Below are 26,696 nucleotides of genomic sequence, written 5' to 3' on the forward strand. Positions count from 1 at the left end.
CCTATAGAGTATCCGATATAGCACCCTTCAGCACAATTCAGAGACAGAGTCTTTGGTACAGTGTTGGTAGAAATAGAACCATGTAGGGGATATTTTCAAGACATGGCTAGATCTGATGCAGATGACTACAGATTAATGACCAGGAGATGAATACTGCTTCTGTTCGCTCTGAAAAAAATATCTAGGCCTATTTAGAACCTTTATCTATTTCACATTTTCGTCAGCTTGGTCCCATTGACGTCAGAGTTGCTTTGTGGACACATTTTCCAGACACGTCTCATTGAGTCAAAATTTAGGAATGTCATTTATCTTCAGCATGAGTAAGCCTTACATGTCCTTTAGAATACTGGGGTGAATTACATTTAGGGTCATTCCATGAATGTGCAGTGCATTGCCAATCTGTTTAATGATAAGGCATAACATATCGACAACACAGGAAACATCATTTGACCCGCGTGTATGTATGTGTGTGTATGTGTGTGTGTGTGTGTGTGTATGTGTGTGTCTGTCTGTCTGTCTGTCTGTCTGTCTGTCTGTCTGTCTGTCTGTCTGTCTGTCTGTCTGTCTGTCTGTCTGTCTGTCTGTCTGTCTGTCTGTCTGTCTGTCTGTCTGTCTGTCTACAGTGCCTTGCGAAACTTCTGGAGAGAGTTTGCTGCACTGAAAGTAAAGGGGCTGAATAATTTTGCACGCCCAATTTTTCAGTTTTTGATTTGTTAAAATAGTTTGAAATATCCAATAAATGTCGTTCCACTTCATGATTGTGTCCCACTTGTTGTTGATTCTTCACAAAAAAATACAGTTTTATATCTTTATGTTTGAAGCCTGAAATGTGGCAAAAGGTCGCAAAGTTCAAGGGGGCCGAATACTTTCACAAGGCACTGTGTGTGTGTGTGTGTGTGTGTGTGTGTGTGTGTGTGTGTGTGTGTGTGTGTGTGTGTGTGTGTGTGTGTGTGTGTGTGTGTGTGTGTGTGTGTGTGTGTGTGTGTGTGTGTGTGTGTGTGTGTGTGCGTGCGTGCGTGGTTTTACTATCATTGTGGGGACCAGAAGTCTTCACAAGGACAATTCTGACAAGTGGGGACATTTCGCTGGTTCCCATGAGGAAAAACACTACTTTAGGCTTACACCTTGACCAAACCGTCTCTGACCAAATCGTGCACATGTTGATTTTTGCCTATCCCCTCCAGATGTTCTCATGACACGCAGGTTAAAATACAAAAAACAATTGTGAACCAACAATGAATTTGGGCCAGGTTGAAACGCACATGAAACATTCATGGACATTTACCTAGCTTGCTGTTGCTAGCTAATTTTTAATTGGCCCTTGATCGTGAGTCTCCGTTCCATTATATTGGACAAAGTCTTTTGTACAAAGTTTTGTTAAAGCCCTAACACAAGGTCTGAACATTAACATGCAAAGCTTGCGGTACGGTTTTGGAAGAATAAGGACCTTATCTTTCATGTCAGCAAGAAATAAAAAGGTTAAATTGACACACACCTTTAAAGGGTTAGGTTTAGGGTTACAATTAGGGTTAGGGAAAATAGGATTTTAATGGGAATACATTTTTTGGTCCCCACAAGGATAGTAAAACAAAGATGTGTGTGGGTTGGGGAGTAAATGATTACATGTAATCTGATATCCATTACATTGTAAACTGTAAATGATATGGTAATTTGGGGTATTATCAACAGCAAAATATCCTGAAACATTTTACTACAGCATTCTGTAAATTTTGGTGCTTTGTGGGAAAAGTTGTGGACGGAGAAAGAATTGCTGTATTTGCAATGGTACTGTAAGACCACCCCACAGAATACAGTACCGTATCTTTAGAGCACCAAAAACCTTTTGACCACTAGGTGCATGGTGTTGTTGTTTCTGGCTCATTAACATATTTTGAGGAGTGTCTTGTAAGAGGATACACAGTATTTGTTGCACCCATGAGTGAGAATGCTGTACCCATTTAACTCGTATGTGATTATAGCGCCCCCCATCAATTTGTGTAGGGGACAGATTGGAGTGGCAGCAAGTCTTAAATCTTAAATGATTGACCATTTTTCCATGTCCTTTTGGTCTGTTTTTGCCCTGTAGTAGCTGCCAGTTTGGAATCCTTTGTTATGACCTCTAGAAGTGCAAGTGATATAAATCACCAAAGATTCATGAATATACTGTAATGTGTAAACACTTTACCTAGCAGCCAACCTGTGTGCACCAATCCCTTCTAATTACAGTAAAATACTGTGAAAAATAAACCCCTCCCCTAAATAAATGGCCATTAATTAATTCTGATTATGGTTGCATCTACTTTGAATTAAATGTTTTACAGTATAATACAGTCAATTTTACTGTATTTTACTGTCTGTCATTACATAATGGCACACATTACATAATGACACACATCCAACTTCTAATATACCATGCTGTCTGTAAGCTACTGGGTCGTTCCATGTCATTTCAGCAAGCCATGACACCCACCATGTCAGATTGGTGCTGTTCCTGCTATTAGGGATTGTTCACCCAAATTACAAAATGACATATTGGTTTCCTTACCCTGTAAGCAGTCTATGGACAAGGTATGACAGCAACCCATGCTTTGTTTTTCTCTGGCCACTTTGTCCAATGCAAGTCAATGATACCTTTATTAGCATTGTTTTGCTTCATTTCCAAATCATCTATAAGTAACATGATTGAGTTACACGATCAATTTTTAGATACTCTCATGATGATTTGAACATGAAGCTTGAAAATGCTAATATACAGTGCCACATTTTGTTACATCACAGCCTTATTCTAAAAAGGATTTAGTACAAATATTTCCTCAGCAATCTACACACAATACCCAATAATGACAAAGCAAAAACAGGTTTTAGAAACGTGTGCAAATTTATTAAAAATAAAAAACAGAAATACTTTATTTACATAAGTATTCAGACCCTTTGCTATGAGACTCTACATTGAGTTCAGGTGCATCCTGTTTCCATAGTCCAACTGTGGTAAATTCAATTGATTGGACATGATTTGGAAAGGCACACACCTGTCTATATAAGGTCCCACTGTTGACAGTGCCTGTCAGAGCAGAAACCAAGCCATGAGGTCAAAGGAATTGTCCTTAGAGCTCCAACAAAGGATTGTGTCGAGGCACAGATCTGGGGAAGGGTACCAAAACATTTCTGCAGCATTGAAGGTCCCCAAGAACACAGTTGCCTCCATCATTCTTAAATGGAAGAAGTTTGGAACCATCAAGACACTTCCTACAGGGGGCCGCCCGGCCAAACTGAGCAATCGGGGGAGAAAGGCCTTGGTTAGGGAGGTGACCAAGAACCCGATGGTCACTCTGACAGAGCTCTAGAGTTCCTTTGTGGAGATGGGAGAACCTTCCAACAGGACAACAATCTCTGCAGCACTCCACCAATCAGGCCTTTATGGTAGAGTGGCAAGACGGAAGCCACTCCTCAGTAAAAGGCACATGATAGCCCACTTGGAGTTTGCCAAAAGGCACCTAAAGACTCTCAGACCATGCAAAACAAGATTCTCTGGTCAGATGAAACCAAGATTGAACTCTTTGGCCTGAATGCTAAGCGTCACGTCTGGAGGAAACCTGGCACCATCTCTACGTTGAAGTATAGTGGTGGCAGCATCATGCTGTGGGGATGTTTTTCAGCGGCAGGGACTGGGAGCCTAGTCAGGATCGAGGGAAAGATTAACAGAGCAAAGTACAGAGAGATCCTTAATGAAAACCTCATCCAGAGTGCTCAGGACCACACACTGGGGGCAAAGGTTCACCTTCCAACAGGACAACTAACCTAAACACACAGCCAAGACCTGATCAAACATTTCTGGAGAGTCCTGAAAATAGCTGTGCAGCAACTCTCCCCATCCAACCTGACAGAGCTTGAGAGGATCTGCAGAGAAGAATGGGAGAAACTCCCCAAATCCAGGTGTGCCAAACTTGTAGAGTCATACCCAAGAAGCCTCACAGCTGTAATCACAGCTGTAATCGCTGCCAAAGGTGCTTCAACAAGGTACTGAGTAAGGGGTCTGAATACTTATCTAAATATGATATTTCAGTTTAAATTTTTTATGAATTAGCAAAAATGTCTAAAAACTAGTTTTTGGCTTTGTCATTATGGGGTGTTGTCTGTAGATCGATGAGGGGGGGGGGGGGATATTTTATACATTTACAATAAGGCTGTAACCTAATAAAATGTGGAAAAGGTCAAGGGGTCTGAATACTTCCCGAAGGCACTGTAAGTACCATTGACTTGTATTGGAGTTGTGCCACAAATGCTAAAAAGTTAGCATTTGAAATAGTGGCCAACAAAACCAAAGCATGGGTTGTTGCCATACACTTGTCAATAGACTGCTGACATGGCAAGGAAACCAATATAATTTCATAATGTGGGGGAACTATCCCTTTAACGTTGGGGGATAATAGCAGGAACAGCATCATCTCGTGGTCAGAACCTGGTAATATCAGGATTTGGGATGAGACATATACCGAACAACTGTATGTCTCTAAATGTTGTCTATCACTAGCAGCACCATATATCACCAAGTAACATTCTGAGTGTATGTAAATGTACTTGGCGAATAAAGGTGATTCTGATTCTTAATGGAAAAGTAATCCAAAACTAACAAAGTAATCAGATTGCGTTACTTGAGTTTGGGTAATCCAAACGTTACATTACTGATTACAGGGGTTTGTGGTATATGGCCAAAGCATCATGCCTAAGTACAGCCCTTAGCCATGGTATATTGGCCATATACCACACCCCGTGCAATATTGCTTAAATATACCATGGCTGTCAGCCAATCAGCATTCAGGGCTCAAACCACCCAGATTATAATATGGACTAGGCTACTTTATATAAATAGAATTGTTATGGTGTATTATGCCACACACAATAACATCACAATAACATCATAACATTTGCCTTATTGTTTCTCTCATTGCAGACGTCACATGCTAAATAGTGTCTGGCATGATTTAGGATTCTTAGAACATGTTTTGGTAGTAAACTTGTGTGAAAATATCATGCCCAACACCGCAACGCCCCTTTGAAAATGAACGACTTTACCATCACTTTACCTCTTTTCAATCACAACCTAATAACGGTTAACAAATTCAAAACAACATAACCCCGGCACGGTGTTTTATTTTCGTTAGCCTTTTTGTCCATCGAGAAGCTTTGCGTTGGAGCGAATCAATTCTGGAACTAGGATACATATATCACCATACCGCGCTCTCCTTCTCTCCCTTTCAAGTGTTATCACGTGCGTGAGCTAAATTCTACAATCAGTGTAGGGTTGCACAAACAGATTTAGGTTCCAAACTGTTTCATTTCTCAGCGAGAATGTTGTGAAAACTCGGTCTGATAGAGGTCAAACATTGAGATAATTGGAACTGTGATGATGACAAGAGGCGGGAAGAAGAACTTTTGAGAAATACCTTCTTCTATGACCTTTAATAACCGGTGGCTTTACTGCCTTCATCCATATGAGAAGTTTCCCCTGAGCTCGAGACATCTGCCGCGCACTCTGCGCTGTCCAAACTCTCTGCCACCGGGAATATTACGCGCGTTTTTGTCATAGGTTGTTGTATTACCACATTGGGAAATATAGGGCGATTGTTTCGTGGTAGACTTGGTAAGTGACTCAACATTTTTTTTCTCCAACACAAGTGTTTGATAGCTTTTGTAGTGACGCTTTACTTATACTGAGCATCACAGCTGGACTAGACTGAAGCTGTCAGATAGGTCGACCAACAACTATATTTTAGTTAGCGTTTATTTATTTAGGCTACTTGCAGTCTGAGTGTTTTTTGAATTCAGTGTTTGGAAAGCAATGACTCGTACCCATCATAAATCATGTAATTTTAGCTTTTTATGCATCAAAGATTCACAGTGAATTTAAGTGAGGAACCTGCCTACCTACACTGTAACAGAACTATAATTTATACGGTAATTTGAGGTATTATCAACAGTAAAAAAAACTGATTTTTCACTGTGCAGCATACTGTAAATGATGGTGGTCAGTGGGAGATTGCTGTATTTCGAATGGTACTGTAATTCCACCCCACCGAATACAGTGCCCTACCATATATGGCAGCAGGTAGCCTAGTGGTTAGAGCGTTTGGCTCATTAACATATTTTTAGGTGTGCTTTGTAAGACTATATTTGTTGCACTCCTGGGTGAGGATGCTGCAACAATTTAACTCTTATGTATTTAAAGTGCTTCATCAATTCAAAATGTACAGTGCCTTCAGAAAGTATTCACACCCTTAGATTTTTTCCCACATTTTGTTGCGGGATTAAAATAGATTTAATTGTGATTTTTTTGGTCAATGATCCACACCAAATATTCTGTAATTTCAAAGTGGAAAAAAAATGCAAACATTTGTAAAAAATTAATTAAAAATAAAACACTAATTTATGCACTCTTTTTTTATTTTATTCTTCAAGCTCTGTCAAGTTGGTTGTTGATCATTACTAAACAGCCATTTTCAAGTCTTTCCATAGATTTTCAAGCCACTTTAAGTCAAAACTGGTGTCAGTTAACATTGGCGCCGGAGGGGATGGCCACCATTTTATGGGCTCCTGACCAATTGTGCTATTTTGTGTGTTAACTTTTTTTTGCACTGTTTTGAACTTTTTTGGTACATAATGTTTCCGCCATTGTTTACTATGACTGAAAGTATGTTTTGGACATCAGAACAGTGATTACTCACTTAGAGTTGGACAATGATTTTTTTATTTAATGAGTCTGATGCGAAGGATATACGGCTCTTCCCGGGACCAGGCTCAAATCCCCGTCAATCGTATGAAGAGCTGACTGCGTCGGGGATGGGATTATTCGCCTTTACCTCCGTTCTACTGGCAAACGTGCAATCACTGGAGAATAAACTGGATGAGCTCATTCGAGACTATCCTATCAGCGGGACATTAAAAACTGTAATATCCTATATTTCACGGTGTTGTGCCTGAGCAAGGACATTGATAATATACAGTTAGCTGGGTTTTCTGTGGATCAGCTAGACAGAATAGCAGCCTCCAGTAAGATCAGGTGGGGGGGTGTGTGTCTCTTTATCAACAACAGCTGGTGCGCAATCTCTAGGTCTAAAGGTTTTGCTCTCCTGCGTTCGAGTACCCCACGATAATCTGTAGACCACACTATTTACCAAAAGAGTTTTCATCTATTTAATTTTTTCTTTGTTTTACTAGGCAAGTCACTTAAGAACAAATTCTTATTTTCAATGACAGCCTAGGAACAGTGGGTTAACTGCCTGTTCAGGGGCAGAACAGCAGATTTGTACCTTGTCAGCTCGGGGATTTGAACTTGCAACCTTTCGGTTGCTAGTCCAACGCTCTAACCACTAGGCTAAACTGCCACCTATATTCTTCGTAGCTGTCTATTTACCGCCACAAATCGATGCTGGCACTAAGACCCCACTCAACGTGCTGTATAAGGCCATAAGCAAACAGGAAAATGCTTATCCAAAGGTGGCGGTTCTTGTGGCCGGGGACTTTAATGCAGGAAAACAGAAATCAGTTTTTCTGAATTTCTACCAGCATGGCACATGTGCAACTGAGGAAAACAAACACTAGATCTCCTTTACTCCACACACAGAGATGCGTACAAAGCTCTCCTCTCCATCGCCCATTTAGCAAATCTGACCATAACTTTATCCTCCTGATTCCTACTTACGGGCAAAAACTCAATCAGGAAGTACCAGTGACGCGCTCAATACGGAAGTGGTCCGATGAATCGGATGCTAAGCTACCCTAAACACACAGCCAAGACAACGCAGGAGTGGTTTCGGGACAAGTCTCTGAATGTCCTTGAATGGCCCAGCCAGAGCCCGGACTTGAACCAATCGAACATCTCTGGAGAGACCTGAAAATAGTCGTGCAGTGACGCTCCCCATCCAACCTGACAGAAGTTGAGAGGATCTGCAGAGAAGAATGTCCCCAAATACAAGTGTGCCAAGCTTGTAGCGTTATACACAAGAAGAATCGAGGCTGTAATCACTGCCAAAGGTGCTTCAACAAAGTACTGAGTAAAATGTATAAACACTTATGCAATCGTGATGTTTCAGTTTAACATTTTTAATGCATTTGCAAAAATGTCATTATGGGGTATTGATTGTAGATTGAAGAGTAAAACATTTCATTCAATGCACTGTACATATTACATCAATTAGCTCAACTAACCCAAACCCCTGCATATTGACTCGGTACCAGTACTCCTTTTATGTAGCCATGCTATTGTTATTTTATTGTGTTACTATTTTTCTCTTAGTTTATTTAGCAAATGTTTCTTACTTGCTTTGTTCGTTAAGGGCTTGTAAGGTCTACACCAGTTTTATTCAGCGCATTTCTCAAATACGATTTGATTTATTGTGTACAGGCCAGTGACAAATCTAAATGGAATCTAAATTCAGGCTGTAACACAGCACAATGTGGAAAAAGTCCAGGGGCGTGAATGCTTTCCGAAGCACTGTATAGGGGGCAGATTAGACTGGCAGCAGTCTTAAACCATAAATGGTTGAGCATTTTTCCTTGTCCTTTTGGTCTGTTTTGCAGTGTAGTCAGTGCTAGTTTAATCAACTAGAAGTGCAAGTGATATTAAAAAAACAAATATTCATTAATATGTTGTAATGTGCAAACACTTTATCAAGCAGCCAACCTGCTTGCACCAATCCCTTGTAATTACAGTAAAATACAAACCTCTCCCCTCAATTCATTTTATTAATTCATCCATTCATTAATTCCAATTACGGTAGCATTTACTTTTTTACTGTATAATACAGACAATTTTACAGTATTGTACCGTGTGTCATCACACAGTACTTGTTTTGATACTGTATTTATATTATGTGTACTGTAATATGAAAAACCCTAAATAGTTTGCCTGTAAGATACTGTCAAATTAATGGCAGCCCCAAGTTTATAGGGACCACTGTATGTTTGGGCATAATTTCTCATCTCAATCATCTTCTTTCCCAATTGCTCTTTAAACTATTCTGCTGTCCAAAATGTTTAGTTTGTAAAATCGGTATTACAAACCTGTTACATAACTGGCACCGGTAGAGCTGTTGCTGAGATTTCTAAATTATGCGTTCGGAAGAGTTTAAATACAGTAGTTTATGGTAAAGGCCAGGACTGCCCTGACATTACAGGCTCAGAAAATTCCCCAGTGTTAAATCAACACGGACATTGTTAAATGTCCGTACGAGTCCACACTTTACAGTGTTAAATTAACACTGTGCTTAGTGCTGTTACACTTTCTCAGTTAGGGAATTAACACTGTTAGTGTAAAGCAATAACACCTCAATATGTCTAACAGTAGGAAGTGAATACAGTTTGCATTATTGGGGGTACATTATGCAGTATTTTTAACCGTTACATGAAGAGGTCCGTCCGTACCTCTTGGCAATATCACTAGTTCTCTCCACAGAGTAAAACTGACACAATCACACTCTCACACTCAACACTAGTTATTAACACCAACACTGGAGTTATTTTACACTACTGTAAAATAACACTCTTACAGTTAATTTAACTCCTGAATCAACACTAGAAATGATACTGAAAAATAAACACTAGGGAACACTGGCCAATTTGCTGTGAGCAAATGCACACAAAGTCGTTGCCATGTCCATGCTTGTACAAGGAAGACCTATAACAGCATAAAAAAAATATATATAATGGAAAGATTTATGAGCGCATGTTGTGCCCTACACGTTGTGCTTACATCTTTCTGGTTTACATAGCAGGTTTGTTCATCTGCAGGAAAAAAATCAATAGGTGGTCAATGTGATTATTTCCCAAGGAGAGTAATAATGACAGTTAGGCTACTGATTAATCCCCGTACCAGTTACAGTGAAGAGAATAAGTAACCGCAGCATTTCTGTTCTGCTTTCTCAAATATGATTAAAGAATTTAGGCTACTAATCCTGTTTAATTCTGATTCCTTTGTCGATAAGGGATTAATCCGCAGCATTTTATCCTGACTCAGTGTTATGCATGCAGAGATCCAGGCGGAAATATTGTCAAAAAGGTCCAAGTTCCTATAACTCAATAAGATCTCATTCAAGGGGATTCAGACTTAATGTATCATATTGTAACAACACCGTGGCTCTACTAAATTGGTGAATATAACAAGCTTATCCTTGGAGACAGGAGTGCTCAGGAACTGCCCATCTGGTAAAGCAGTCATGAGCTCCAGTCTATGGAGTTCTGTGGTCTGTAGTTAGTCAGATAGAGATTGGATTGGAGGGTAGCTGTAACAGGTTACCATGGTGTGAATCAATTTATGTTTGTCTCTATGATCTTCCTCCTTTGAGAATGACCTTCCAGGCTAGCCAGCATTGCACTCGTGGTGTGCTGGCGTCTCTTCTCCCTCCTGCTCAACAAGTAGAATATTGTTTTTCTTTATTAAAGCCCTGCTGGAAAGATTTAATTTCATGACTAACCTGAGTAATTCGCTCAATGTGGGCCACAGCTTCAAATACAGACTGTTTATCCTGGTCTGTATCAGGACCTGTAAGTAAGCACTGTAGGCCTTACCAGTGAATTGGTTTTCTTATCGGCTGTTGTTATTGTGTTAATGTTTTGTTCTCTAGGTGAGTCAGAGAAAGAGAAGCCTTTTGCAATCAACACTAGGCTCTGATCGCCTGCTGAGTGACACCCTGCAGCTACTTACCCTGCTGTATGCAGCATAGCCCTCTCACATGACTAATGGGGAGGTCTCGCTCTCGCTCCCCGGCCCCATGTCAATTTTCATCAGCTAATGTAAATATCAGATAATGACCATGTTACATCCCAGATAATGGACAAGATAATGAGACATAATGATAGAAAGCCTTATTTGATTTCATTAAGGATGCAATCAATATGTGTGGTGTTTGGTCACAGAGTGAGGTGGGATGGCTGTAGTGACCCAACAGTAATTGGTTATCAGTCTTTCAGCATTGTGCTTTTCCTCTGAGGTAGGGTGGGTTATTACTTGGCCCACTCTAATTAGGGGTTCAAGCAGTGACGCTGGGTGAAACATTACTGTATTTGTTGCGTTGATTATAAACTCCCTTCTTCTGACGAATTTGTGAATAAAAAGCAAATTCCTGTGAGATCGTCAGGCCCAGGAGGTTGCAACCTTGCATGATGGTTAAAGGGTCACACCCTCTCATGCAATGCCAGGCCAATTGGCCACATGGTGGCATTATAACAAGCATTTTAAAATGCATACTTTGAAAGCACACGCCCCTCAACCCGTTTGAGCTAGACTCCTGAAATTATGTACATAGGTCCCCCTACTCACAAATACCACATTTGCCCAGAAGGTCCGCCATGAAGAATTTTCCGCCATTTGGAATTTGATTAAAAACACTTAAAACACTACTCCTCTGGCACCGAATGACCAATCTACATTCAGCTTGACACATGGCATCTATGGACCAAGGTCTCACAACGCATGTGTTCCCAGGCTAGCATCTCAAACAACATGGCAGGTACTGACCAATAAACATTCAAGTGGGTGTGACCTGACACATACATGCATATACATCAGACATGGTTATTCGTATTGAAATAAAACGTGATATACATGTACCCAACACTGTCAAGACTCAACATATGCAAGAACAATCTGATCCACCACATATTTATATCTCTTGATTTGTTTGACAAAGTCATGGAATTTGGCACACATTTTTGGCACACATGCTCAGCGATGTGAGTCTGTAGAGTTTGGTTCTGTTTGTCCTCATGGTGGTGTTGTTGGCTTAAAATGCCTATGTTGTTTGGATTCGGCGCACGTGACAAATAAACTTTGATTTGATTTGTTTGGACTATAGTCTTGGAATATATTGGTGCTGATCGGTCAAGCGGTTCTCGAGTAGAAGACTAAATGGTCCAAAATATATCAAAAGCATATTAGATGATCTTGCTTGATTTTGAGTTCTGTTATTTGAGAAACGTGGTAAGAAGTACAGAAGTACACTACATGACCATTCTCCTGGCATCCACCAAACCCAGCTTAGTCCTTGGACTGCCAGATGGTGAAGTATTATTCATCACTCCAGAGAACACGTTTCCACTGCTCCAGAGTCCAATGGCGGCGAGCTTTACACCACTCCAGCCAACGCTTGGCATTGCACATGAGGATCTTGTGTGAGGCTGCTCGGCCATGGAAACCCATTTGATGAAGCTCCTGATGAACGGTTATTGTGCTGACATTGCTTCCAGTTTGGAACTCGGTAGTGAGTGTAGCAATGAGGACAGATGATTTTTACTCTTTGTGAGCTTGTGTGGCCTACCACTTTGCGGTTGACCTGCTCCTAGACGTTTCCACTTCACAATAACAGCACTTACATTTGCCCGGGGTACCTCTAGCAGGGCAGAAATTTGACGAACTGACTTGTTGGAAAGGTGGCATCCCATGACGGTGCAATGTTGAAAGTCACTGAGTAAGGCCATTCTACTGCCAAATGTTTGTCTATGGAGATTGCATGGATGTGTGATCGACGTTATACACCTGTCAGCAACGGGTGTGACTGAAATAGCTGAATCCACTAATTTGAAGGGGAGCCCACAATCTTTTGTATGTGTGTGTGTGTGTTATATATATATATATATATTTATACAGTGCCTTGCGAAAGTATTCGGCCCCCTTGAACTTTGCGACCTTTTGCCACATTTCAGGCTTCAAACATAAAGATATAAAACTGTATTTTTTTGTGAAGAATCAACAACAAGTGGGACACAATCATGAAGTGGAACGACATTTATTGGATATTTTAAACTTTTTTAACAAATCAAAACCTGAAAAATTGGGCGTGCAAAATTATTCAGCCCCTTTACTTTCAGTGCAGCAAACTCTCTCCAGAAGTTCAGTGAGGATCTCTGAATGATCCAATGTTGACCTAAATGACTATTGATGATAAATACAATCCACCTGTGTGTAATCAAGTCTCCGTATAAATGCACCTGCACTGTGATAGTCTCAGAGGTCCGTTAAAAGCGCAGAGAGCATCATGAAGAACAAGGAACACACCAGGCAGGTCCGAGATACTGTTGTGAAGAAGTTTAAAGCCGGATTTGGATACAAAAAGATTTTCCAAGCTTTAAACATCCCAAGGAGCCCTGTGCAAGCGATAATATTGAAATGGAAGGAGTATCAGACCACTGCAAATCTACCAAGACCTGGCCGTCCCTCTCAACTTTCAGCTCATACAAGGAGAAGACTGATCAGAGATGCAGCCAAGAGGCCCATGATCACTCTGGATGAACTGCAGAGATCTACAGCTGAGGTGGGAGACTCTGTCCATAGGACAACAATCAGTCGTATATTGCACAAATCTGGCCTTTATGGAAGAGTGGCAAGAAGAAAGCCATTTCTTAAAGATATCCATAAAAAGTGTTGTTTAAAGTTTGCCACAAGCCACCTGGGAGACACACCAAACATGTGGAAGAAGGTGCTCTGGTCAGATGAAACCAAAATTGAACTTTTTGGCAACAATGCAAAACGTTATGTTTGGCGTAAAAGCAACACAGCTCATCACCGTGAACACACCATCCCCACTGTCAAACATGGTGGTGGCAGCAACATGGGTTGGGCCTGCTTTTCTTCAGCAGGGACAGGGAAGATGGTTAAAATTAATGGGAAGATGGATGGAGCCAAATACAGGACCATTCTGGAAGAAAACCTGATGGAGTCTGCAAAAGACCTGAGACTGGGACGGAGATTTGTCTTCCAACAAGACAATGATCCAAAACATAAAGCAAAATCTACAATGGAATGGTTAAAAAATAAACATATCCATGTGTTAGAATGGCCAAGTCAAAGTCCAGACCTGAATCCAATCGAGAATCTGTGGAAAGAACTGAAAACTGCTGTTCACAAATGCTCTCCATCCAACCTCACTGAGCTCGAGCTGTTTTGCAAGGAGGAATGGGAAAAAATTTCAGTCTCTCAATGTGCAAAACTGATAGAGACATAGCCCAAGCGGCTTACAGCTGTAATTGCAGCAAAAGGTGGCGCTACAAAGTATTAACCTGTTGAAACTCCCCATCCCGGATCCGGGATCGTGACTAAAGCCTCAGGCTCATTAGCATAACGCTGAAAATCGCAAATAAAATGAAAATAATGCGCCTGCTCTCAAGCTTAGCCTTTTCTTAACAACACTGTCATGTCAGATTTTCAAAATATGCTTTTGAACCATAGAAATTGACTAATTTGTGTAAGAGTATGCTAAGCTTTTTGAGTAGCATTTAGCACGCAACATTTTCACAAAAACCAGATAACCAAATAAATAAAATCATTTACCTTTGAAGAGCTTCGGATGTTTTCAATGAGGAGACTCTCAGTTACATACCAAATGCGCAGTTTTTCCTGAAAGTGTCTGTGTGTAGGAAAATCGTTTTTTGTAATCATATCAAGGTGTTTTTTCAATTGATATATCGTTCGTGGAAGCCTGCATTCTCCTCTGAATTCTGTAAATTGCAGCTGACTTTTGCGCACCAATTTCGTGGTAAATGTGGTCTCTTATGGTCAATCTTCCAATGATATGCCTACAAATATGTCACAATGCTGCAGACACCTCCACTTGCTCATTTCCTGGATGCCGTGATTGTGTCCCACAGTTTTGATTTGTTAAAAAAATTTGAAATATCCAATAAATGTCGTTCCAAATTGTGTCCCACTTGTTGTTGATTCTTCACAAAAAATACAGTTTTATATCTTTATGTTTGAAGCCTGAAATGTGGCAAAAGGTTGCAAAGTTCAAGGGGGCCGAATACTTTCGCAAGGCACATATATATTCACACACACACACACAGTGGAGTGAACAAGTATTTGATACACTGCCGATTTTGCAGGTTTTCCTACTTACAAAGCATGGAAAGGTCTGCAATTCTTTATCATAGGTACTCTTCAACTGTGAGAGACGGAATCTAAAACAAAAATCCAGAAAATCACATTGTATGATTTTTTTTAAAGTAATTCATTTGCATTTTGTTGCATGACATAAGTATTTGATACATCAGAAAAGCAGAACTTTAATATTTGGTACAGAAACCTTTGAGATGCTTCTTACGGAGCCACTCCTTAGTTGCCCTGGCTGTGTGTTTCTGGTCGTTGTCATGCTTGAAGACCCAGCCACGACCCATCTTCAATGCTCTTACTGAGGGAAGGAGGTTGTTGGCCAAGATCTCACGATACATGGCCCCATCCATCCTCCCCTCAATACGGTGCAGTCGTCCTGTCCCCTTTGCAGAAAAGCATCCCCATATATATATATATATTTTACCTTTATTTAACTAGGCAAGTCAGTTAAGAACAAATTCTTATTTTCAATGACGGCTTAGGAACAGTGGGTTAACTGCCTGTTCAGGGGCAGAACAACAGATTTGTCAGCTCGGGGGTTTGTCAGCTCGGGGGTTTGGACTTGCAACCTTCCGGTTATTAGTCCAATGCTCTAACCACTAGGCTACCCTGCCAAATGATGTCTCCACCTCCATGCTTCACGGTTGGGATGGTGTTCTTGTGGTTGTACTCATCCTTCTTCTTCCTCCAAACACGGCGAGTGGAGTTTAGTCCAAAAAACTCTCTTTTTGTCTGATCGGACCACATGACCTTCTCCCATTCCTCCTCTGGACCATCCAGATGGTCATTGGCAAACTTCAGATGGGCCTGGACATGTGCTGACTTGAGCAGGGGGACCTTGCGTGCGCTGCAGGATTTTAATCAATGATGGCGTAGTGTGTTACTAATGGTTTTCTTTGAGACTGTGGTCCCAGCTCTCTTCAGGTCATTGACCAGGTCCTGCCTGAGATCTTGCATGGAGCCCCAGACCGAGGGTGATTGACTGTCATCTTGAACTTCTTCCATTTTCTAATAATTGCGCCAACAGTTGTTGCCTTTTCACCAAGCTGCTTGCCTATTGTCCTGTAGCCCATCCAAGCCTTGTGCAGGTCTACAATTTTACCCCTGATGTCCTTACACAGCTCTCTGGTCTTGGCCATTGTGGAGAGGTTGGAGTCTGTTTGATTGGGTGTGTGGACAGGTGTCTTTTATACAGGTAACATGTTCAAACAGGTGCAGTTAATACAGGTAATGAGTGGAGAACAGAAGGGCTTCTTAAAGAAAAACTAACAGGTCTGTGAGAGCCGGAATTTTTACTGGTTGGTGGGTGATCAAATACTTATGTCATGCAATAAAATGCAAATGAATTACTTTAAAATCATACAATGTGATTTTCTGGATTTTTGTTTTAGATTCCGTCTCTCACAGTTGAAGTGTACCTAAAAAAAAAAATTGCAGACCTCTACATGCTTTGTAAGTAGGAAACACTGCTGATTTTGCAGGTTATCAAATACTTGTTCTCCCCACTGTATATTGTAGCTCATCCAAGAATGATGTGTCCAATTTGTTCTGATGGTTACACTGCAGGGCCAAAGCTTGATCCCCAGCATGGCTGCTTGCAGCTACAGTATATTTCTTTCTGGATTGGATCATTTGAGTCTGATAAGGGGAAGCTATTTACTATTCATAAGGTTGTAGGCTGCCTGAGAGACATGGAAGGGGGAGAAGGAGGGGAGAGAGAAAGAGGGGGAAATGGATGAGATAAAGAGAGTGTCTGCGTGAGTGAGTGAGTGTTAGAGAGAGAGAGGTGGGTGGATGCTCTGGACAGGTTGCGTCTAGATCACATAGTTCTCTCATGTATAAGGCTCTTTGGTTGAATGAATGATTCATCAATACATTCCTGGAAGTAGGAGCAAGATTCTAGGACTTAGGCAGTCTCCCCTTTTTAGATTTTTTTTGTTGTTGTTGCCCAAAGTGTGTCAAATCTCAATATATATATAGTCTTAATCTATGATATGCTACTAAAACCTCTAATAAAATACTGTTTTATTTATTTATTGCCCGTGGACTGCAGTCCTAAAAACTCTTCAAACTAATTTAATCCACTGGCCTTCCTAGCCTTCGGACTGGAGCAATGCTGCTGCAAACACACTTATTTTCTGGATAGGAAGAGATCTGGGTCACATGCTTGAATTATCTATTTGCAGGGTTGCATGCATCAATGCCAAGAAATTTCATTAGGGGAACTTTGCCCAAGGAAAACGAGAGCCATCTGTGTAGGATGGAGCCGGTGGCCAAGGAGAGAGGAACAACAGAGAATGGAGGCAGCTCCTCTACGAGGGAGCAACGCTCCTCCTGCTCCAGCCTCAAGGTACGATCAGAATCTCTAGGCCTCCCTCTGCTGCGCTCTGATTCTCTTTGCCTCTGACTTTCTGACTCGCTTAAGGGCTCTATTCAATCCGTATTATGGAAGTTCGGTGTTACAGCGCAATTTAAATATAAAGGCCATGTTCCCGCATCAGCCGAGACTGCATTCATGTCGGCGCAATTGGAAATATCCTTTACATTTTAATCACGCAAATGGTACCACTTCAGCCATACAGATTGAATGGAGTCCTATCTCTCCTCTACTCTCTGCCTCCTTCCTCCTCTCCACCTCTTCTCTCTGCATGCCTCCTCTCCTGTTAAGGTTAGCATTTAGTGTGGGGGTAAAGCTGATCCTATAGGGCAACTTCTACCTGGAACTTTCTCTAGGTATACTATATCTATTGTGGCAGGCAGAGCAGCCACACTGAACTCTGTCACCTGACAAGGGATGTTCCAGCTCATTTGACCAAGTGAGTGAGTGAGACCATGAGTGGATGTTACATGTTTCTCCTACCCTGTTAGCTAACCATGTTGTTTAATGTCATTAGGCCTCGATAGCCTTTCTTTCCGATTTGGGATGGGACTTTTCCATGGCATGCAGAACCAGGCGAAAAAGAGAGGGGTTGCACGAGTTTAAGGACCAAACATTGAAATTGGTTTAAATGATTATTTTTTCGGGGGGGGGGGGACTCTGTAAAGGTTGGATTGTAGACAACAGGCCATGGTATTTAGCCTGCTGTAGTGATGCAATCCCCAAAACAAGCACTCCAAATTAGTCAGACCCTGGACAGGAAGTGAGTTGTTCTGGACTGCAGGTGCTGAATGGTTGGCAATATATTTGAGGTAGTACAGCGTATGGACGAGATGCCCACAGAATGACCCTACCTTAGACCCCAGAAGATCAACCAGAAACAACTTTGGCAAGGGAAAAAAACACAATTTTTTTGGCTGGTTGGGTAGGAGTCGGTGCTTGAGGTAGATGGTGTCCGTGAAAGGAGGCAGGGACTAGAAAATAGTGCTTGAGTTAATGCATGTTCTGAGAGATGAGCATGTTGTGTGCTCTCCTGATGTTAATGTCAGAGCAGATGTAGGAATGAGAGGCTTGAGAGGACCAGCGTGCGAGGAGTTGTATGGTCTGGGATGCTATGTCGAAGTTGCCATGGATGCAGCTCCGACATGGAAGGATAAGTCCTGAGAATTGATCGGCAGGATCAGGTACACTGTTGTGGTTCTGTCAAAATGATTGGTTTATTGTGTTTGATGTTAAAGGTATATTTGTCAAGGACGGGGATGTCTGACATGCCGAGAAGGGATGTAGGTAGAAAATGTAGGATGTAAACTCCTAACGTCGCAGGAAGTGAAAAATAAACCTCAATCCCAGCGTAGAGAGACTGCGAAAGAGACGTAACTTAATCTCAGCATTTGGATGCAGTCAGACAGGATGTCAATAGTGATTGGCTGGTGATGAGGGCGGGCGATGGCCGGCACCTGAATAATTGAACAGAGCCAATTGGTTCACATCTAGTAGAGGGTCTCAGCTGGTAAAACCGGGGGCCGAATCGCTGCAAGATCAGTTGGCACGCAACTGGCTGAGATGTGGGAGTTCATGACGGGAAAGTGAGGCACTGCTGGGGTGGCAGTCACGGGACCAGTGGTGAAGAGAAGTTGTCATGGGCAGAGGGGGTGAGCCACCACTGGAGTGCTGAATGCAAACTTAGTAACCAGGTCGTTGGAGCATGGGGGATGACTGCTTTCCCCTCACCACAGAGGAGGAAGCCAAGGACGAGCATTGTCCAGAGGAAGGAAGAGGGGGTGGAGTGGAGCAGAGACAGTGCGCAGAATGTGTCAGGGGCTTCTGGTGTCGGGGCAGATGGGATACCGGCAGGGTGGGATGAACAACTGCGGAGATGGACACCTGTAGTGAAGAGGCGCCCGTAGACCTGTCAAGAGTCCCCGAGTATGTGCTGACATATCACTGCAGGAGCCTGGAGGCAGTGGCAATCAAAAACAGGCGATGGCATTCGTAGATTGTAGCGCCACCAAAACGAACGGCCAGATCCATAACAATGGAGTAGTGATCCAAATCCTAGCGGCGAGAAGGGTGAGCTGAGCAGGTGACGCCTTTGTAATACAAGAAGGCCAGGGAGGCAGCCGGAGGGACCTTAAGTGGGGAGTAGTCGGCAGAGAGTGGGTGAGCCTTTGCTGGAGCAGCATTCGTAGGGCTGAACGGACCTGAGCTGAGGAGAGGTCCTCACTTGCAGAGAGAGGGGGAGAGACGCTGCCGCGGTCATGTGGCAGGCGGGACCTTGTAGGATCTACTGGCGAAGTGAGGAAAAGACTGGATGCAAATTGAATTGAAGTGGAAGGTGTTGGGTGTTGGGTGGAGGAAGAACCAGGTCTGCCGTCAAGAGGGAATGGAGAGCAAGAGGGCAGGCCTGAGCTGCGGACAGCAGTGAAAACTGGAACATTGAGGCAATCGGCGAGCTAATAGTGGCTGTAGCCGGGAGGCCAGAGAGGTCGGCAATGTGGACTGGAACCGTGAGACAGTCGGTTCACTAACTGGGACAGCGTCACAGCTGGGATGTCCAGGCACCAAACCACTGTGGTGGAGGTGAGCACAAAACTGGCTGAGTAGGTGGGAATGTGAGGTTGTTGGGGGAGGAGACACTGTGTTGGTGGCAGAGAGCAGGTTGTGTCGGATGCCAAGTCATAATCTGAGGCTGGGAGAGAAGCCAGGTCCGGAGCTGGTTTAGGGGCTTAGGTCGAAGTCTTTGAGGCCTGATCTGAGGCTTGGAAGCCTAGTTGGTGATCTTGGGGATGTCATCATGGTGGCCCTCGGGTGCGTGGTGTCATCATGTGGTAGCAACATGGGTGGAGGTGGTTGTGGGGGCACGAGGGAGAAAGCAACATAAGTCCGAACAATCATAGCTGGACGGACACCATGCAATAACATTTCTAGAGTGAGAAGGCCGGTCTGCACGATGATAAGATGTGGCCAATATGGTGAATTTGCAACGAACTGGTGCAATATGATACTGTGTGGCCTGCCGTCACATGGACTGTGGCACAATAAAGATTGGCAAGCAGCTTTTATCAATTACTCTTAAGGTGAATGGAAATTAAGAATGTATACAATTGAAAATGAATTACTGTACCAGCGATGATTGAATAGCCAGGACTCAGAATCGGTGGTTGGCGGCACGGCCTCGCGGATCCACCAAAGAGTGGGGCATGTGGCTGGGAGATGCGCTGGTAGGTTTGGAAAAGCAGGGCCGTGGATATTTGGAAAATGTGCTCGGGAGAGCACACTGCAAATGGGCTACGGAGCTGGCCAGCTTGGCGGAGAGAAAATGTTGTAAAAGCAGGCAGCTTGCTGGTCCATGATCAAATCAAATGTTATTGGGCACGTGCCGAGTACAACAGGTGTAGACCTTACTGTGAAGTGCTTACTAACAAGCTCTTAATAAACTCTTACACGGAACCCAAACCGGCTGCGCACGTGCGCCATCGCGCATAAATTGATTTTGTCCCCCCACACCAAACGCGATCACGACACGCAGGTTAAAATATCAAAACAAACTCTGACAGTTCGAAAAGCATTAAACATTTATGGCAATTTAGCTAGATAGCTTGCACTTGCTAGCTTATTTGTCCCATTTAGATAGCTTGTTGTTGCTAGCTAATTTGTCCTGGGATATAAACATTGAGTTGTTATTTTACCAGAAATGCACAAGGTCCTCTGACAATTAATCCACACATAAAACAGTCAAACGAATCGTTTCTAGTCATCTCCTACTCATTCTAGGCTTTTTCTTCTTTGAACTTATATGGTGATTGGCATCAAAACCTTCATAGTATTACCACAACGACCAACAACACAGTTCGTCTTTCAATCACCTACATGGGTTTAACCAATGAGGAGATGGCACGTGGGTATCTCCTTCTATAAACCAATGAGGAGATGGGTGAGGCAGGATTTGCACCGCGATCTGCGTCACAAATAGAACTGACTTCTACTTTAGCCCTTGGCAACGCAGACGCTCGTTGACGAGCATAAGCAGTGTGGGTGCAATAATTGAATAATATAGATTTCTAAATGTATTTTGCAACGCTCACACAGACGACGCGAGTGGTGTAGTCAGGGTATTAGGGATAGCCCCCTTTTTTCAATTTTTGCCTAAAATGACATACCCAAATCCAACTGACTGTAGCTCAGGCCCTGAAGCAAGGATATGCATAATCTTGGTACCATTTTAAAGGAAACACTTTGGAATTTGTGGAAATGTGAATTGAATGTAGGAGAATATACCACAATAGATCTGGTAGAAGAAAATACAAAGAAAAAAAAACAATGTTTTTTTTTCTCTAGCACCATCTATAATTCTGATGGTATCCAGAAGAGAGCAGCAGTGTATGTGCAAAATTTCAGACTGATAACTTGAAGTATGAGCAAGTTACATTACATTTAGTGTGAAGTCATCCAGGTACATTTGTGCAAATCGTGAAGGACGCATTCACATTGAAATTACATTTTTCTACAAGAATATCGTCAAATCTGTATACTTGGACTTTGATTTAGCTTTTACAGTATTAGTAGCCATATTGTAAGTTCAACATTTGCAAAACATACAGTTTTCATAACTTCATAACTCTCCATATTCTTGCCATTTTTTAGGCTTGCTGTTGCACAAGGTTAGCAGCAAAATTGTGCGACAGATAAGGGATTTCTGCGATTAGTGCTTATTTGACAAAGTTACAGTCAATCAAGTGAAGACTGCCCGCATCACCGGCACGCCATGAAGGCATCGCTCTCTGACCAAATATGGTGTCCTATAGGATATACTACACTCCTAATGATGTAGTGAAGTCTGGTTACGTTCTAGGATCTCTGCGGAATAAATATGGACGTAATTTGACTGGTTGAAACAACATTTAGGGTTAGGTTTTCACAGATTCCTTTCTTTGCAAATTGAACGAGTGGAAGTACAAAATCGATCGTGCATGCTATTTGGAACTTTTTCGGATATTACATTTTTATCTAACAAAACAACACTTCATGTTATCTCTGGGACCCTTTAGAAGATAAACCAGAGCAAGATTTCAGAATATAGTACACATTTCACCTTTAAAGGTGAATTTATCAACCCTATCGCGGTAAAAAAAAAAGTGTTTCATTAGGAGCTCTCCTCAAACAATAGCATGGCATTTATTCGCAGTAATAGCTTTTGTAAATTGGACAGTGCAGTTATATTAACAAGAATTTAACCTGTTGAAACTCCCCATCCCGGATCCGGGATCGTGACTAAAGCCTCAGGCTCATTAGCATGACGCAACGTTAACGATTTCTGAAAATCGCAAATAAAATGAAAATAATGCGCCTGCTCTCAAGCTTAGCCTTTTCTTAACAACACTGTCATCTCAGATTTTCAAAATATGCTTTTGAACCATAGCAATTGACTAATTTGTGTAAGAGTATGCTAAGCTAGCTTAGCATTTTGAGTAGCATTTAGCACGCAACATTTTCACAGAAACCAGATAACCAAATAAATAAAATCATTTACCTTTGAAGAGCTTCGGATGTTTTCAATGAGGAGACTCTCAGTTACATACCAAATGCGCAGTTTTTCCTGAAAGCGTCTGTGTGTAGGAGAAATCGTTCCGTTTTGTACATCACATTTGGCTACCGAAACCGAAAATTCAGTCACCTACAACGTCAAACTTTTTCCGAATTAACTCCATAATATCGACCGAAACATGGCAAACGTTGTTTGGAATCAATCCTCAAGTTGTTTTTCACATATCTCTTCATTGATATATCGTTCGTGGAAGCTTGCATTCTCCTCTGAATTCTGTGGAAAAATACTTGCAGCTGACTTTTGCGCACCAATTTCGGCGCAGGACACCGGGCGGACACCTGGTGAATGTGGTCTCTTATGGTCAATCTTCCAATGATATGCCTACAAATACGTCACAATGCTGCAGACACCTTGGGGAAACGACAGAAAGGGCAGACTTACTCCTCTCGCATTCACAGCCATATAAGGAGACAATGGAAAACAGAGCCTCAAAAATCCTGCTCATTTCCTGGATGCCGTCTCATCTTGGTTTTGCCTGAAGCTCACGTTCTAGGGCACGCACAGAAAATATCTTTGCAGTTCTGGACACGTCAGAGTGTTTTCTTTCGAAAGCTATCAATTATATGCATAGTCGAGCATCTTTTTGTGACAAAATATCTTGTTTAAAACGGGAACGTTTTTCATCCAAAAATGAAATTGCGCCCCCAGAGTTTCAACAGGTTAAGCTTTCAGCCGATATAAGACACTTATATATACCAACATTTGTTGTTTCTCTAAAATCTGCGATCGTGACACATGGCGCTGCATGATTTACAACTGTCCTGTTGACGGGACGCCTATCCCTACCAACAATGCAGTTAAGAAAATAGAGTTAAGAAATGTTTGACTAAATAAACAAAAAAGTAACAGAATAAAATAACAATAACGAGGCTATATAGAGGGGGTGCCGAGTCAATGTGCGGGGCTACAGGTTAGTCAAGGTAGTTTGTACATGTAGTTAGGGGTAAAGTGACTATGCATAGATAAAACAGCAAGTAGCAGCAGTGTAAAAATAAAAACAAAGGATTGGGGGGTCAATGCAAATAGTCCAGCTGGCCATTTGATTAATTGTTCAGCAGTCTTATGGCTAGAAGCTGTTAAGGAGCCCATTGGACCTAGATTTGGCACTTTTTAAAATGTAACCTTTAATTAACTAGGCAAGTCAGTTAAAAACAAATTCTTATTTACAACAGCAGCCTCAGAACAGTGAGTTAACTGCCTTCTTCAGGGGCAGAATGACAGATTTTTACCTTGTCAGCTTGGGGATTCAATCCAGCAACCTTTCTGTTACTGGCCTAATGCTCTAACCACTAGGCTACCTACCTTACTGCTTGCTGTGCGGTAGCAGCGAGAGCAGCCTTTTTCCTTTTTTAATAATAATAATTGGTTACTTTTTACCCCTTTTTCTCCCCAAATTCATGATATCCAATTGGTAGTTACAGTCTTGTCCCATCGCTGCAACTCCCATACGGACTCAGAAGAGGCGATGGTCAAGAGCCATGGGAGAGCCACCCTGCCAAGCCAAGAGCCACCCTGCCAAGCCACACTGCTTCTTGACACACTGCTAGCTTAATCCAGAAGCCAGCCGCACCAATGTGTCGGAGGAAACACCGTACAGCTGGCGACCAAAGTCAGCGTGCATGCGCCCGGCCGCCACAAGGAGTCCCTAGAGCGCAATGGGACAAGGACATTCCAGCTGGCCAAACCCTTATTAACCCGAACGACCCTGCGAATTGGGTCTAGCGTTTCTGGGATGATGGTGTTGATGTGAGCAATGACCAGCCTTATAAAGCACTTCATGGCTACCGAGTGCTACGGGGGGTAGTCATCTAGGCAGGTTACCTTCGCTTTCTTGGGCACAGTGGTCTGCTGGAAACATGTAGGTATTACAGACTCGGTCAGGGAGAGGTTGAAAATGTCCATGAAGATACAGAAGATAGCCCTATTTGGTAAAAGACAAAGTTCATATTATGGCAAGAACAGCTCAAATAAGCAAATAGAAATGACAGTCTATCATTACTTGAAGACATGAACGTCAGTCAATCCGGAAAATGTCAAGAACTTTGAACGTTTCTTCAAGTGCAGTCACAGAAACCATCAAGCACTATGATAAACCTGGCTCTCATGATGAGGACCACCACAGGAAAGGAAGATCCAGAGTTACCTCTGCTGTAGATGATAAGTTCATTATAGCTACCAGCCTCAGAATTTGCGATCCAAATAAATGCTTCACAGACTTCAAGTAAAAGACACATCTCAACATCAACTGTTCAGAGGAGACTGCATGAATCAGGCCGTCATGGTGAAATTGCTGCAAAGAAACCACAACTAAAGGACACCAATAATAAGAAGAGATTTTCTTGGGACAAGAAACACGAGCAATGGACTGGTGGAAATCTGTTCTTTGGTCTGATGAGTCCAAATGTGAGATTTATTTTGATGTGGTTCCCACCGTGAAGCATGGAGGAGGAGGTGTGGGGGTGCTTTGCTGGTGACAATGTCTGTGATATATTTAGAATTCAAGGCACGTTTAACCAGCATGGCTACCATCTGGCTACCATCTGGTTTGTGCTTAGTGGGACTATAATTTGTGTTTCAACAGGACAATGGCCCAACGCACCGCCATGCTGTGTAAGGGCTATTTGACCACGAGGGAGAGTGATGGAATGCTGCATCAGATGACCTGGCCTCCACAATCACCCGACCTCCAACAAATTGAGATGAGTTCGACCGCAGAGTGAAGGAAAAGCAGCCAACAAGTGCTCAGCATATGTGAGAAATCCTTCAAGACTGTTGGAAAAGCATTCCAGGTGAAGCTGGTTGAGAGAATGTCAAGCGTGCAAAGCTGTCATCAAGGCAAAGAATCTCAAATATGAAATATATTTTGATTTGTTTAACACTTGTTTGGTTACTACATGATTCCATATCTGTTATTTAATAGTTTTGATGTCTTCACTATCATTCTACAATGTAGAAAATAGTAAATATAAAGAAAAACCCTTGAATGAGTAGGTGTGTCCAAACTTTTGACTGGTACTGTAAGTATTCGGACCCGTTGCTATGAGATGAAACATTTAGCTCTTGTTTCCATGGGTCATCCTTGAGATGTTTCTTCAACTTGATTGGAGTCCACCTCTGGTAAATTCAATTGATTGAACAGGATTTGGAAAGGCACACACCTGTCTATAGAAGGTCCCACTGTTGACAGTGCATGTCAGAGCAAAAACCAAGCCATGAGGTCGAAGGAATTGTCTGTAGAATTGCGAGACAGGATTGCGTCGAGGCACAGATCTGGGGAAGGGTACCAAAAAATGTCAGCTATATTGAAGGTCCCCAAGAACACGGTGGCCTCCATCATTCTTAAATTGGAATAAGTTTGGAACTCTTCCTAGAGCTGGCTTCCTGGCCAAAATGAGCAATCGGGGGAGAAGGGCCTTGGTCAGTGAGGTGACCAAGAACCTGATGGTCACTCTGACAGAACTCTAGTTCCTCTGTGGAAATGGGAGAACCTTGCAGAAAGACAACCATCTCTGCAGCACTCCACCAATCAGGCCTTTATGATAGAGTTGCCAGACGGAAGCCACTCCTCAGTGAAAGGCACATGACAGCCCGCTTGGAGTTTGCCAAAAGGCACTTAAAGACTCTCAGACCTTGAGAAACAAGATTATCTGGTCTGATGAAACCAAGATTGAACTCTGGCCTGAATGCCAAGCGTGACGTCTGGAGGAAACCTGGTACAATCCCAACTGTGAAGAATGGTATTGGCAGCATCATGCGTTGGGAATGTTTCTCAGCGGCAGGGACTGGAAGACTAATTAGGATCGAGGGAAAGATGAACTGAGCAAAGTACAGAGATC

General features: G+C 42.4%; 1 protein-coding gene across 2 annotated transcripts in view; it reads left to right on the forward strand.

Annotated features, from left to right (window-relative positions):
* The first annotated feature begins 5,235 nt into the window (after nt 1–5,235).
* The window catches only part of LOC135515969 (solute carrier organic anion transporter family member 1C1-like), a 66,751-nt gene continuing 45,290 nt past the window's right edge, over nt 5,236–26,696 (forward strand). The window contains exons 1-2 of one of the 2 annotated variants that reach the window (XM_064939877.1): nt 5,236–5,641; nt 17,065–17,228. In XM_064939877.1, the coding sequence (XP_064795949.1) occupies nt 17,079–17,228 (150 nt within the window). In that variant the 5' untranslated portion in view covers nt 5,236–5,641; nt 17,065–17,078. The remainder of the gene's footprint in view (nt 5,642–17,064; nt 17,229–26,696) is intronic. The other variant, XM_064939878.1, reaches the window with a different exon arrangement.

This window comes from Oncorhynchus masou, chromosome 27 (genome assembly GCF_036934945.1).
Source record: "Oncorhynchus masou masou isolate Uvic2021 chromosome 27, UVic_Omas_1.1, whole genome shotgun sequence".
NCBI lineage: Eukaryota > Metazoa > Chordata > Actinopteri > Salmoniformes > Salmonidae > Oncorhynchus > Oncorhynchus masou.